The sequence below is a fragment of the Dromaius novaehollandiae genome, chromosome 1 (genome assembly GCF_036370855.1).
Source record: "Dromaius novaehollandiae isolate bDroNov1 chromosome 1, bDroNov1.hap1, whole genome shotgun sequence".
In the NCBI taxonomy this organism is placed as follows: domain Eukaryota; kingdom Metazoa; phylum Chordata; class Aves; order Casuariiformes; family Dromaiidae; genus Dromaius; species Dromaius novaehollandiae.
Genome location: NC_088098.1, coordinates 185,491,933 through 185,508,072, shown reverse-complemented (window position 1 = coordinate 185,508,072; position 16,140 = coordinate 185,491,933). Strand labels below are relative to the sequence as shown.

The following is a 16,140-nucleotide window of genomic DNA, read 5'->3' as shown; positions in this document are numbered from 1 at the left end:
GGGAGAAGATCTGGAAGCGGTATTTCTCCATTATATGCTGTGGTAAAACAGATTAGTGATACTAGCAACAACTCAAGACCCACCAAGTTTATGTGGTTTAAAATCAAGTAAAAGGGAAAATCAAGTCTTTCAACTTAACTGCCTAGTTTGAAATGTTTTATAATCACTTCTATGACAAACAAAGCATTTATAAGAGAGAAAACACAAAAAGAATACCGTGGACATGAACAGCCAAGAAGCCTAAATTTTATCAAGCCCCTGTACTTGTATTTCCTCGCCACACTTAGATGGCTTTTGCTCTGCACCACACTCATGACCTCTGTGTCACCCTTCAGCATCTGCGAGAGGTGCAGAATCACCTCCATTGCCTAGACCCAACGATTTAGAAGGATCTGTGGAGATGGTGCAGCACTATTCGGTCACCTTCAACAGTAGTTTTCTGCATCCTACTCAAAAACCCAGGTCATCAAAAGTGATGCAGAATGACACCAAAACCCAAAGAAAACAAGGAAATAATTTAAGTTCTTGCAAGTTTCTTTTGGGATAAGGGAGTTTAGTTCCTAGTTCCCTTCAGCATCTCTTAAAATTCCAGCTTTCACATTTCAGCCACAGCAGCACACAGTCTTATGGCAAATCAGCCAGTGCTACAGCTGGGAGACTATTCTAAAATAGCAATTAGTCAGGAGGCGAGGGGTTCGTTTAGAGGGAAGGGGAGATTTTGGACCTCGATAGGACATAACATGATTCCATACCACAGATCTGCAATCACACAGCTTTATCTGTGATACAAATAGAACATTATTTACAATAATGCCTTCTAATTAGGCGTAGGAAGGGAATCTGTTAAGGCACAGAAAAACCATCATTTCGCACGCTCCTGTTCCATGCTATAAGGAATTGGGGGGGTGGGGGGTGAAGATACTTATACCATCCAAGTCCTTTCTTAAAGCTGTGTCATTTAAAGAAGTAATTTTTTTCTCTTCTGAAGACATAACCCAGCCTTTAAAACTGACAAACCCTCTTTAACAGACAGAGGTTATCCTCGACCCTTGAGTAAAAGGGAGTGAGAGAACAGCTCATTGGAAATAGATCAGAAACCACAGTCTAGCAGAGTGTAAGCCATTCGCAAAGCCAAGGCTCTGAGCAACCTAATGTTGCTTTTCGACATTTTCCCTGCTTTGAGCATGGGGGTGGGATCCTATGACCTCCAGTGGTCCCTTCCAACCCAAATTATTATTATGATTCTGTAACAATTCCCGTAATTTTTTTTCTACAAAAAGCCCCTCTCTATACCGTCCCACACCTACACACAGTAATTTAAACTGTAAAGTAGCTATAAATAACCCTAGTATATATTTCAAAAAGGTATAATCATCCTTAGCATAAAATTCAGCAGAAGCTTTTCTGCTTCTTTCGCTGGCTGTGATTTTTTTTTTTTTTTAACTCACATAGGAAAATGTAAGATTTCCCAGTCACTTCCAACTCCTCACTGTGAGGCCACCTCCCAGGGCACAGGTCTATCACAAGCTCAAAGGCTAATCTGAAATAGGAGTCCTTTTCAAATCTGCTGGCAGCACATCCCCTGACAAGGCTGACAAGGGCTGGGGAAGGAGGAGAACCTATGACATCACTTTCATCTCCTCCATCCCACAGCTCTCTCCCTCAATGATAGACTCACATATCAAGTGAAAGACTGACATTTTTTTAAAAAGTATAAGTAAAAATAAAATGTAACTAGATATTGATATGCATGCATACACATATGCACATAATTACCGGACACTTTATGCAAGAGGTAAGATCATCTGAGTTGTACATATAATCAGGACTACAAGCAAAAAATGCAAAAATTAAAGAATCAGGAATAAAGATTATATATTCTTTCACAAACCAAAGCTATTCACTACAATCACATTTACTTTGTAACACCAGGTAACATGATACAATACACAAACTACCGATGGGGTTTTAAACATATATAGCTTGACATTGCCAGCACGTTTAATGCTTGCTTCTGGCAAAAGCTGATCAGAAGTCCTGTACTTATTACTCTCTTCTTCTTGTTTGCAATGCTGAAGAAGCAGCAGAACAGTTTTGCAAGGCAGTATCAGGCATGCGCACTGAACTCTCGAACTCAGAGGACTGTCAGGTTATTTTTTTCATGTATTAAAATTACCAAGTGGGGCAAGGGGAAAAGTTTGTAATCTAGTAGAGAAGATACAAACACAGACCCTGACTTGTTTAAGTGGTTTTGAATTTGTGCAGCTTACATTGCCAGTGGATCAGAGAAGGTTGGAGACCACTGGCCTAAGCAGTAAAGTGTGTGAGGTACAAATTTGATCTTGTCTGTACATAGTTTTTGAGGCACATTTTCCATTATTAACGTAATGGTCTACAAAAAAATTAACCAGTGGATGCACTTCAGGGAAAAATCCTTTCTTTACCTCAAAGGTTGAACCAGAAGCAGGCAAGAAACAGCATGCAAATATACATGTTATCCCAGCATTCATTTATAACAAAAAGAACAAGCAGCAGCCAAAAGAGCTATGTGAAGAAGCTCACTTAAATTAAAAAGCACCATAAGGCAGACTTCCATATTATATATAAAGTTTGCTTAGACAATTTCATTCACTCAGGGGAAAGAAAATCAAGTTTAACAATATCAGAGAGAACTTTAGGTCTCATGGCTCTGAAGGTTATCCCTGTTTATTTTGTCTTTAATGAGAAGCTGTGTAAATGATAAAAATATTTTTTATTTCCTTAAAAGCTCTGGTTTAATCAGAAATGTTTGCTCTTCATCTCTAACCCAAGTAACTCACTTATATTAGCCCTCCACTGCCAAGAGTTGCTCTCCGCACTCCATTTGCTCTCCTGCACCCTCTCAGCATTCTTCCCTGGCAGAATCCGTGTATTATAAATATACCAAGTTAATACACAACAGAAAGAATTACTGTGTACACTAATAACACCACCATAGTCTTTCACTGACAGGATCCTTGACTCACCAAAATCCCTTCCTTTACCCTTTGTGCTCTGTCTTTTTCATTTTTATTTAAAACACAAAGCTTGAGACAGAGGCCCATTCAATGCCTGTCAGTAAAATAACTAATGTGAAACTTCCTGAGATCCCAGGCAAAAAATTAAACAACAGCTAAAAATCGGCAAAAAAAAAAAAAAAGGGCGCACTAGTTTCAAAGTTAGTAGTGAGCTGTCTGCTCCCAAGATAGCCGAGTACCACTGAAGAAAGCAGCGCGAAACGGTACTGTCCAGAGGAACAACCTCATACACCTGCATTCACCTCCTCTGAGCTTTTGCGCCCCACAAAATTTTTTGGTCTTAGTCAGCTCCTCTCTTTATGCAGGTTATTGGAGGAACCCTTGCAGAGTTGCCAGCTGAAAGGAAAAAGAGATGTTACCCTTTCTCTGTTCAAGCTCCTGAAGAAACCATGGCAGCAGCAGGCAGGAAAGGAGAAAGATCAAGAAGCAAGACATCTCTATGGGAGCATTAAGGCAAACACAAAAGTACGCGTCTGTCCTCGTGATCAACATCAAGAGTACAAAAGGGAGGGAAAACGTCTCTGCCTGATGGACCACCAGGACTGCTGACCTTTGAGACATCACCCTTAGCTGCTACTGAACCATTTTCACCAAGACCCGGCGAGGCACCATCCTCCCTGTTTTTCCCAAGCGTAACAGCAGCTATAAGGACGATCAGCTGTCAAGCTGAAGATGGGCAAACTCAGCTGCTAAACTGAAGCAACTACACAACAGGACACAACTGACCGGAGCAGCATGTCAGCCTCGGATCCACTTAAATCTCCGCAGGCAAGAAAAACCTCGGCAGATCTTCACAGCACGAAACCACGCCAGAGCTGCAAAACGACACCGACAGCCAGCTTTCTTCAGCAAGCACGTCTAGAAAGACCCAGGAATTTGACGGGCACACATCCTCCCCCAGGGCTGTCCCCAGAGGGGTTTGTGTTGTTTCCTACCCAGCAAATACACTGGGAAACTCACAACAACAAGCTACTTAGCAACCTTAGTAGATTTTTGCAACTAAGTGACAATAATGTAGCTCCCTCTCACACCATTTACAAAACCCAAACATCTAAAGGCAAGGAAATGAATGGCTCCTATGACCATAAATCTCACACCACCCATATAATAAACAAATAAATTCTCATCAAGTATAAAGCTGTGGTGATTTCATCACAATAATGTTAACTCTCCCATGAGTATAGCTCAGTTTTTTGTTATCATGCTTTCAGTATCAAAATGTTTTTCTTCTGAAAAACTCTTCAACAGGAACATTAGTCAAACAAAAAAAGTATCTGGAAAAATTTCTCTGCTATTTGTTCATAATTGTGCAACATAATAGGAAAATTCATACATGGTAAAAGTTTTATAAGTCAACTATGTTCTAACTTTGTGTACGAAATTCTTATGGCTTACATCCAACAAGCACTTAAGCTCAGGCTTAATTTTAAGAAGTAATTAATCATATAAAAGTGTACAGGACGACTGAAGTGTTTCAGTATGTACTTAAACGCTTTACTAGAATAAATCTCTTATTTCATTTTAAAGAGCATCTAATGCAATGTTCTTATTTTAGCATATCAATGAAATATCTATTTTGGGTCAATGTTAAGCTTGCTTATTGTGATAAATGCAAGGTTTATAATAAGAAAGAACAACGTCCTTTTTTTAATGATGTGGTGGAAGTAAGTTACAGATGCCCCCAAGCTAGGCTTTTTCTGCCATTGCTAGCAAATTGAGGGTTGTGGCTTGAACTTAGTGTTCAACTCAGTTTTATGGTAACCACACTGTTATTTAGCAGCCTGAACTCAGGTTTTCAGAGAAAGATTTTGGAGAATGCAACTCATTTTTTGGAGTCAGGAAGTAAAAGGATAAAACAATAATGGACGAAGGCAGTAAATACACAGGTAAAGGAAGAGTTATTTCTCTTCTTAAAAGACAAGGTCTAGGTACCAAATTATTAAACAGAAAAAATGATCAAAGTTAACCATGCTACCGATAATTCCATAGCATTTACATCCACCTATGTTACAAAAAAACAGTAAGAAAAAAACTCAAAAAGCCAATGGCCTATCGGAACAAAATATTCTTCTTGTTCCTCTGCAAATGTCAGTCTTGGTAAGCTTCAGAACTACCTTGACAAAACACTATACATCCGTATGTCTTAACCATATTAGAGGGGAGAAATCCAAAACACCAAAATTTTAAACAAAAGTGTTCTTCTATATCCAAAACTCCAAGTAGTAGTCTGAGTTTCAATCAGTCAACACACAAATACCCAACTTTACATTACCTTCTTGCTGAGCTTAGATTTTCAAGTCTCCAGACAACATATGCTGTCCTACAGAGCTCTAACCAGAAGCTTAGTTGGTCAGAGGTCAAAGAAAATGGGAGTAACAATACGAAAAAAGCTTAGCTTTTTGGAGAGTTCCAGAGCAAGAACACTGGTTTAAACTGTTTTTTATCATCTTCATCTAGTCAGGAGGATTCAATACTTCCCTTCAGATAAAGGCTTTGTGATAGCCAGACTACTCATTTGATCGCTACTTGAATTACAAAATCACTGTAATTCTATGTGTTCTGTTACAGATATCCAAGCTAACTTGAACAGTCCAGATAGTCCATTATGTCACACAGCAGTCTTGTGTCTCGGATTCTGATGTAGCCACTGGAACCGATTCAAAATGTCCGCAAATTATCTATATAGCCTTACATGGATAAAGGCCCAGCTATAGAATAGTCCTTCCGTGAGCTCTGGCATGACTGTTATGTGTCTTCAGGATCGTGCACATGGAGTTCACAAGATAAGACATGTCGGAAAAGGGATTCCTAGCTGTCATTTAGTCCTGAATTTGTCTCTTCTTGTGCTTCTTAAAACAAGAAATTCTCTGTAAATTACACAACCAGCTCAGTGTGTTTAACCTGATCTTTTCACCAGAAAAGCATTCCCCAGCTCCTTGGAACAAAACACAAAATAATCAAAATTTCTTATATTAAAGATGAGAGTGTGATTAACTTGTCCTTCTTCATATTCACAACTCACCAGCTGGCAGGGGGGAAAAAAAGCATAATCCATGTTATTTTTCAGAACGAGTAGCACTACTTCTTTAAAGATTCTAGAAAGAAGAAGACAGACCAAAAGCAACTATTTTCTCAAAAGATTTGCTTGCAAATACCTACTGAAAACATTATAAGCTCCTCCTTTCTGGTACTTAGTTAGCAATTCAGGCTTTGCCAATACATGCATCACTAACATGCCTTAGCAGATTTCATTTCAGTGTTACACAAACACATGTCAGAATTTGGAGTGGTAATGACCACCATGCCTTACATAGTGTAACTCTTTCCATTCTAACCCTGCTCTCTTCTACATACCATGTTCAGTCATTTTTAACTTTCCAAACCTATCATGTCCTAGGCTGAAATTTTCCATTAATGATCCTTTTTTTGAAAGCTTATGTAGAATTATATCAAGTATGAAAAGCAAGAAATACTGCATGATGTTTTATGATAAAAACTATTTTGCTTCTTCCAGACATACTCGAGAACTGAATAATATCTATATAGATAGGAAACTTTACATATATTACTCCGTACATAAGTATGTTTGTCTGCACGTATCAGTAGCACACAGTTACAAACTGAGTCTGAATATTTCACTTAAAAATCTGATATAAGCCTCCACGGGAGGGGAAGGAATCAAATTTGCCAGAGATTTTACAACAAGTTGTGAAAAAATTGGTGAAATATTTGACTAAGGATGGATCTGCGGCACATCCACTGAACAATTGATTTAATTGTACAGTGAAAATTATGGAAAATACAAATACTGAAGACAAATATCCTGCATATCTGCAAATTCTGCAAATATCCTTAAATCTTTTCTGTCAGGTGCCAAGAAATTGAGGATGATTGCCATGTACTTAGTCACTTTAGTTTCACCTCACTCTAAGTTATTAGGGTGATAAAGTTTAGAGACACTGCATATGCTACTAAAGTTGCAAAATAAGTTACAAATTACAAGGCATTTTGAAGTCATGCAGATTGAAACAATCCAAATACATCCACAATCCACATTAGAGTTAAATTTGCTACCGCAACACTCTCTTGAGAATTTCTGGTACATAAAAATCATGTTTCATTTAATCGGAAAGGAATCAACAACTAGTTAGCCAAATAAATCAGAAACTACTAAACAATAAGAGCTAGGAAAAGCAGATTACATTGCACAGAATAATGTTCATCAAGTCTAATGCTACTATCAGCAACAGCACCTTACATTTACGTGAATTAACAAATTATAGTAATCAGAGAAAAATGTATACCAGAAACAAACAGGAAGTGACTACTGGGACTTGGCACTGAGAAATGTTGCCATATGGAGGAGTTTAGAAACTTTTTGAAGGCTCAGTTTCCTAAATGGCTGGTGTTATCCACTAAGGCCAATAAAAACACAATGGGAATTTAATTAATTTACTTTTATTACTCCATAATGATTTAGGATATCTAAAAAAATATATTAAGACCCCAGATAAGATAATTCTGGTAACAACTCTTGCCATTGAACTAAACAACACTGTATCATCTCCACTAATTATAACACACCCGGGTTTCGGAAAGTCTCCCACGTTACAGTAATTTCATTATTAACAAAAGCCACTCGGGGTGAAGCAAAGGAAGAAAGCATTCTCCCTCATATGTTTCAAGCTTATTTATCTCACTAAATACTCCCTGTTTTCTTGCATTTCCTGACTTATACCTTCTGCTACAGCATGTCTGCTTCATCCAAAAATAATCACAGGCCAGATCCCCAATCTCAGATTTGAGAACAAAACACACATCCAGCAGAGCCTTCCCATTAACTGTGCACAGATCCATTAATGTAGGAAGCCAGGCCAGCAATGCAACTGCTATTCTTCATATCCACTCTTTAGCAAAGAGTCCTCAAGACAGGAGTAGGAACCGTAACTGTGCTCATCTAACCACTCTTCTTCAAAGTATCCAGGGACTATTTCATTTCTTACTCTTGTGCTTGCCCCCAAAATGAGCAGAGTTTAAAAAAAAAAAGCGTCGGTTCTAATTTGAACCTTCCCTTCTAGACAGGTTCCAGTCCTGAAGAGCTGAAAAAAGGCCATCTTTTTAAGGAACACACTTTGCACTACAGTGATTAACTTTAAAGAAACTGGAACCTAGTTGATGACAGGCAGAGTTTTGGGGCTGCAGCCCCAAAGAACTGAAGTCCGTCATCTGTTTCATTTAAGGGAGGCACCAACGCTGCCTGTCTTAGCCAGCATCTTTAAAAGTTACGAAGCCAAATCTAATGCAGATGAGAGCAGAATTTTTCACAATTTAAATCCCTCATACAACATTGTTTGCACATCATATATACTGCTACAAAACTGAGTACAGTTTGCCAAAGTCCTCATGAAAATATGATGTACATTCCAAAATGCTTTTTACCAAGACACTTCCTATGTACTAAATATTCAGGTCACACAGAGGGGTGAGTAAGCGTCATGAAGTCAAAAACTGTTTCAACGCTCTGGGATTTCAGCTCAAAACTACTCAAACTTCATAGGGTACTTGCCACCTGTTTATTCTGTTGCAGTTCCTCCAGGGAATACATATGTGCTCCACAAATGCAACAGCTTCCAGCGTAAGGTTTAAAGATGCTGGCTTTAATCTCATAGAACTGCTAATTAATTTCAGTCCTGGCTCCCTTAAAGATGACTACTACTGCCACAGTATCACTTTATAAACAAGTATGGTACTTGAGCGAACAGCTCCTAGATGTAAACAGTGTTGTCCCAAGGAATATTTTAGTCCTTTGCACTGCAACTTGTTCTCTCCTCTTCAGTTTTGCAGAGAGCAAAACATGTTGATCTTCAGGTTTTCTGTCTCAGGGAAATTATTACTGGCCATGTTTTGACACAGGCATGCCTTCAGAATACTCTAAAAATGTGAGTAATAAGTATACCTAAATTAAAAATCCAGCCCTATCATCCATCCATTTTTAGTGGTAATTTACTGTGAAAATAGTTCCACTGAAATCAACAAAGCTATTTGCAGAAGTTGTTGCTATTCAACATGGGCAAGCGGCGTTAACACTAACTACAAAATTCTAAGCAGAAGAATAGAAAGTATATTATTAGCATATCATAAACAAGCAATGAACTTCAGTGTAATTATATCTTCCAGCACATTATTCTCTCTTTTCATTTTCCCATTCTGTTTTTCGCCACCCCTGCAGCCAAATAATTAATTGTTTTTAGTTAGGAAGAAAAGGGTAAAGCTTCAGAACTCACTATGAGCGCAACAAGTGTTCGAAGTCAGCAAACCTACATTTCTGCCAGGGAAAAGGTTTTGTTCTTATATGTACGTTTGCTAAATCTTATTATAAACACATTTAAAAAAATCCACTACTGAATGATTCTGTCTGCAAAGAATCACCATATGGTAGTTTTCACAAATGATCAACTGTACCAAAACATCTAAAAATAACGTCTTCCTTAAGTAAAATAAAAACAATTACCAGCAGAGACTTTGGGGTATAGTTCTAAGCTAAGGAATCAATACCACGTTGCTGCAACATTTCAAGTAAGCATATAAGCAACCTTTGGAGAAAAACAGCACAGTGTTAAATAGCCCACAAACATCAATGATAAACGTAATATACATGTTTTGGGTTCCTTCAAAAGTCTATTCTTAGCTGTAAGACAAACCCAATCCATTTAATTAAAACCTTAGCCTACGAACACATTCACAGAGTAAGTGAGGCTTAACAAATCTAATTTGAATGAAAGGGACTAGCTGGGTAAAAGTGCAGTTCCCTGATGTTCCTTGCTCTAGTGGTTTCATGTAACCACTGATCACCAACTACTACAACAGCAAGCATACAACACCCTTAAACTAAATCGGAGTTGTCTGTCTAAATACAGCTACTTTTAAATAATGCATCATGAGTTATAAAATAAAGTGCTACTGAATTATTTAACATAGGTCTCATCTTTAACAAAGATATATCACTTTTAATTAAATGGAAAGTTATTTATATTCCGAGTTGCATATTATTGTAAATTGTAACCAGTAAAGCAATGCTTCATGAATACATACTAAACAATCCTGTCAGCAATCAGATTTTCCTATATAAATCTGATTCACAAAAATAGAACCAAAGACACAAACTAAGATAAACGAAAGCAACACTTCTGGAGTTGTCTTAGAACTGCAGATGACGACAATTTTGCATGCACGCACAGCGCTCACATATAAAATATCCCAACCCATAACAGTTGATAAGAACTTTTTGGGGATCTCACGCTCCCAAAACTGTTTCAATAACATACATAATCCCCATGTTCTCTTTGCACAAATATGAACCTTTCAGAGAGCAAACCCTTGAATGCACTTAACACAACTACGGCTAAAAAGTGCCATGCTCTGTCACTTTAAAACATTTTTATAGATCTCCACACAGAAACGGTGTTAAAGCTGAAAGTTTGTGCATGACTATTTTCAATAATGTGCAACAATTGTATATTATTTCTGTATCTTATGTTGCATATTTTATATATTTGTATATTATTAAGAAACCTTCAGCCAGGCCTAACATCTGCAAATGCAAAATTAACATTTAACAATAAAATGGGATGACTTGTTGCATTTAGAAGGTTTCTGGAGAAAAGTAAAATAAAAAAGCCTTTCCACCTTGTATAATGGGATAATGCTACTGCTAAACAAGCAACGCTTCTTGTTTAAAGGTGGCTGCACTTTGAGTGCAGCACGTCGAGCAAAAGCTGAGGGGAAGACGAGCCACGAGCTGTCACAGCTCCACACACAGATCCTCACCGAGGTTAACGGGTGCTCTGTAAAGGAAACAGGGACTCACGGCCTACCGTTCAGGAACCCAACCCGTGATGTGCGCTGGGGCCTGAGCGGGGTCCCTCTGTCCCCAGAACCAGACTCCACGGTGCTTGTGGCAAAACCCGCGGCGCCAGGGCCCTGCGCGGACACAGTCGCGGCAGGCAGGCCGCGGTCCGTGGAAAGTTACAGGGCACAGAAAGTGAGTGAGGGCGCATCATTTTTGCGCTTCTAAAAGTACTCTTGTCCGAGTCAACTTCACCGGGAGAAGCGTGATGTAAACGCACCGTCCATCAAAAAAGTTAAGCAAGCAGCTCCGCCAGGGCGACTCAGGCAGCCCGAGCCGGCCGACGAGCGCGTTAGCGCGAAGCCCCGACAGCCGCTCACGCGTGCAGCCCTCGGGGCGAGGATGCGCGGCAGTCCTCGGCCCGCCCGCGAGGTCGCTTCCCCGCGGGAGACGCGGCGGCTTCCCGGGGGCCCCGCCGCCGCCCGCCGCGCGGGGCGGCCCGGAGCCGCACGACGGCGCCTCCCGCCGCCTGCCGGGCCGGGGCGACGGCGGAGGGGCCAAGGCGGGGTGCGCAAGGGGCGCGGGAGGCTGCGGGGTGCGCGGAGAGGCCGGCGCCCGCCGAGGGAGGGGAGCGCGGCGCAGCCGGCCCGGCGCTTCCCCCCGCCCCGCAGGCGGCCAGGGCGGCTGCCCTCGGGCCGCCGAGCCCGCCGCCCCGGGGGGCTTCCTGCCCGCCCGCCCGGGGCAGATGTGCACTCAACAGCTGGCCGGGAGGGGAGAGGGAAGGAAGGAAGAGGCACAGCTGCCGCCACGCCGGCAGGGAGAGGGATGCGGGCGGGATGCGGCGGCCGCCCCCGGCGGCGGGCTGCCCCGGCTGCGCCGCGGCAGAAACCCCGCGGACGGCGGCGGGCGCGCGGCAGGGCGCGGGGGAGGCGGCGGGCGCCCGCGCCGCTGCCGCTCTTACCTTGCTGCGGATCTGGCCCGAGGTGGAGACTTTCCGGATGAGTTTCTGGGGGCCCTCGTGCTCCCCCTCGCTGTCCGACGACTCGTCCGCCGCCGGCGCCGCCGCCGCCGGTTGCGGGGGCTGCTGCTGGACGGCGGCGCCGCTCATCCCTGCCTCGGCCCCGGCCATCTTCCCGGAGTCCTGCCGAGAGAGCGCACACGAGCCCGGCTCAGCCCGGGCAGCCGCCGCCGCTCCCCTCCCCGGGGGGGAGGAGGCGGCGCGAAAAGGCGGGCGAAGAGGCGGCGCGGGGGGGAGGAGACGCCGCCGCCGGCAGGGCGCGGGCCGGGGCAGAGCCGCGCGCGGGCGGGGCGGGGCGGCCCGGCCCGCACCCCGCCGCCATCTTCCGCCGGCGCCGCCCCTCGGCGGGGCAGGGCTGTGCCACCGCCCCTCGCGCCCGCGGGCGCCGGCGGCGGGGCCGGCGGCGGGGCCGGCGGCGGGGCCGGGGCCGGGGCGGCCTCTTGCGCCGCCGAGGGGCCGCTCGGCTCCAGGGGGCGCCGAGGCCTCGGGGGGCGCCGGGCAGCGGCAGGTGGCGGCGCGGGGTGGGGGCGCCTCCCCGAGGTTGGCTTGTGCAGCCCGGGCCGCGGAGATGGCGGGCCGAGGGCAAGGCGTTAAGGGGGACATGGGACGGGTAGCTGTAACGTTCCCGCAAGCACGGGGAACCGTCCTGCTCCGAAAGTGAGAGGCCTTCACACCTGGCCTCCGCTCGGAGTCGGCAGCGGTGCGCGGCCTGCTCGCGCAAGCAGGGCTGGCTCTGCGGTCCTCGACGCGCGGCCTCCAGTGCAGCGCGTCCCTCACCTGGGCTGCGCTGCGCAGGGACTGTGCCTACAGCCAGCCGGTCTCAAAAAATCTTTCAACTTCTATGCATTAGGCGCATTTGACAAATACAAGGATAGCCTTCCAGCTGCGCTCTCCTATTGGCTTAATTTTCTTATTTCTCTGTTCATGTTTGTCCTTGTGAAAGAGTAACCTTTACCTTTGTCCAAAAGAAGACCAAAAAAAAAAGAAAAAAGAAAAAGTGGCAGTTTTCCCTTTTAATCTCAGTTCTGGCAGCTCACACAATCTTGAAATGTCACCACATGTTTTAAATTGTGGGCCTTGGAAATTATTGTGGCTTGTATACAGTCAGTGTTCAAAATAAGCATTTAAATCACAGCAATATGTAATAAAATATACAAATCTTAAGTGCATAAACTGGATTAAACATATGAAAGCAATCAATACTTGTGGCTTCTATATTCCCACAATTCTATTTATATTTCTAGAGAGGGAACTGAGGAATCTCTAATACGCTAATATAAGTGCTACAGTACCTAAATGCAAAATAGCTAAAGAGAAGCAAAACAGAAACCATACTGTAGAACCTATCCTACACCAGAAACACTTTGCCTTGAGCTTAATTTCCTAAATTGTGAGGTATCCCATTTCTTTCATTGGGACTCACAGTAGGTGAAATTAAATACTTGCGTAAAGCCTTGCAGGTTTTGTGTCTCAGTTCTGTGTGACTGCGTCAGGCACTTAAAATGAGATTCCACCACCCTTCTGTATGTAGAATACCTGCTATGAAGTTATATTAGAATGGATATTTTACAGCATTACCTACATTCCTTATTAGAAGAATAATAGGCCCTAAATCCTATCATTAGCATCAGGTCTCAAAATAGATGAAGTTCTCACAGAGTCCTTATTCCTTATTGGTTAATTGTGAAGTTAAAGGATGACTCCGTGTTGTCTCATTCTCAAACTTGGGCAAGAACAAGCACATAATGCTCTCAGTGTACTAATTTAGGACACAGTTAAAAGGAAAGATAGGTTAAGAGAGAAATTTATGGACACTTGCTCTTTCCATCCTTCTCTCTTCCTCTTCCTTCTCCACCTCAATTTCAAGAGTAGCAAATTACGGCAGAACATGCTCACTGCAAATACTTGAAAGGAAGGTTTTGAAGGTGAATGACAACTGAATATTACCGAGAGACAAGGCAGAGTTTGCTAATTAATGTTACAGTGCTCACATATGGAACGGTGACTGTGATCTGAGGAACACTTACTGCTAAGTATGTCTGCAACTCTAACTCAGTTTAATTCAACTGAATTAAATCAACAACACTAGTTACTGAGGCTTTTCATACTACTAAATTTGTTCTCATATTAAAAAAATTGTTCAAAATATGCACATGCACAGGCATGTGACAGTCGGTATCTGTATCACAGGATGGGGATCCTGTGCAAAGTTCTGTGCAAAACTGCTCCAAAGTGTTTAGAGGTTCACTTTCTACCCACATGGAATACAGCTCAAAATTAAAGTGAAAAGGAGAGCAATGGGTAAAGGCACACAGAGCATGTTACCTGAGTATATATAGTTTGAGATTAGAACATTTGAACTTTGGGAGAGCATGGAGTTGAATCTGTTGGCAACCCTAAATTTGTGCCTTTGGAGATTTCCAAATAAAGTATCATTTGGTTGCTTGTTTCTTAAATACTTAGACCTCAATCCTACAAACAGTGAGTGGTTAAAGTGTATTTCCAAAATCATTACACTGAAGTTTTGGAAGAAAAAGCACACAGGATCAGTACCTTCCAGAACAAGACATTAATCCGGTTTGTTTTCAAGCCAGTTTCCCCTTTCTTGTACTGTGAACTAATTTAAAAACTCATCTTGAATTTTATAAAGCGTTGGACCACTTAGCAATGAACGTAAAAGCACTGTGTTATCATATGCTAGATAATACACTTGGAAAACAGAAACAAGTTAATAATTTGGTTTAAATATAGCAGCCCTTGTCACATCTGATGGCTGTGAGAGTGCAATCAGAGTAGTTGCAGATCTGCTGAGAGATCTGTACAGGTATCTCAGCTTTCCTTCAGTAAATTTCATCCAAAACAGGTAAAGGCTGGTAAGAGAGTATCTGTAGGAGCTCTGGGAAATGCAAGTGGGCAATAAATAAAGTTCTTCACCTCAGGAGCTTAAGTAACAGCCCCAGCTTCTGCAAGCTTTCTGCACAAGGCAGAGGGGGTCATGCATCCTTGCATGGGCTGCCCTGCTGTCATCTGCCTGTCTGCTCACTGCCCAAAAATTCAGCTACAAGGAGGGAATGCACCAGCCTTTCACCACAAAGTGATTCTCTTTTTTAATATCTTGAGGAACTTCAGAATGCTGTGACAGAAAGTACTGCAAATGTTCTCTTGAGTCACTTGCTGTGCAGGTTTTCGTAGCAACAACCTGAATCTGCAAACAGGGACAGGAAATGTCCCACGAGTACAGTTCAACGATAATATGGTTTCTTCAAAGTATTTAGTGGAACTTGTAAAATTATAGGCTTTAAAATCTGCAGTCAGCTAATGTTTGCGGAGCTCTTCAAAATGGAGAAAACCAAGTGTAAAGTACCTGAGCTATTCACTCATATTAGTGTAGAAAGTTATTTCTACAAAAGTACGCATTGTCCATGCGCAAAACCAGTTTTTGAAATCTCAACATTTCCACTCATTCTGCACTGATAAATAACCAGGGACCAGTTCCATAGTCCTTACACAGGTAAAACTACCCAAGATAACCATGAAACTGCCTAAGTAAGGACTACCAACTTGAGTTCCGTCATTTTTATCTCACAGCTGAAATTTACCCAAGTGACTGATGTCAGACAGATATAAGACATATTGTATAGCACATTTCAGCACAGTGCATATAGCTACAAATACTGTAGTGCAAATGAGGACTAAAGTCTTCTGGAATTCTACATGCAGTGAATCAGGCTCTTAAACAACATGGGGCTATATGCAGCCATTAAATATACCTGTGATGTTCGCACATGTTTTTGTCTTTCATTTAACATACTCTATTTCATGCTTCTTAAAAATTAGTTTAAATTTCCTAAGTAAAGCAAGGGAAGACTGGCAAAAAGAGTAAAAAAAGGGTTGGCATTTAAAAGGAGATTCTCAACTGATTCAAAACAGCTCTACTGACATCATTCGAGCCTTAGCAATTGATATCAGCTGATGATTTTATATTCAAAGAATTCCAAAGTGCTGTGTAAATATATGCACTGTGAGAAAGTTTTAATCACACCACTTCCAGTACTGATAATAGAATATATGTCGCTAAAATGCATATGCAATGCAAAAAAAATCCAAATACACATATACTCTAGCTGCCCTGGAGAGTATAATTTATATTTTTAATGCATTATTTGATTCCAGGATCATAAATGATTCCAGCTCTAATATTGATTCCCTTAGTATTAGGC

The 16,140-nt window shown here is 42.2% G+C and overlaps 1 protein-coding gene across 3 annotated transcripts in view; it reads right to left on the bottom strand.

Annotated features, from left to right (window-relative positions):
* Nucleotides 1-12,222, bottom strand: part of DGKH (diacylglycerol kinase eta) — a 168,982-nt gene extending 156,760 nt beyond the window's left edge. For 2 of the 3 annotated variants that reach the window (XM_064504818.1, XM_064504819.1), the window contains exon 1: nt 11,864-12,108. In XM_064504818.1, coding sequence (XP_064360888.1) covers nt 11,864-12,031 — 168 coding nt within the window. In that variant the 5' untranslated portion in view covers nt 12,032-12,108. Of the gene's footprint in view, nt 1-11,863 lie in introns of all 3 variants that reach the window. The other variant, XM_064504820.1, reaches the window with a different exon arrangement.
* Nucleotides 12,223-16,140: the final 3,918 nt, after the last annotated feature.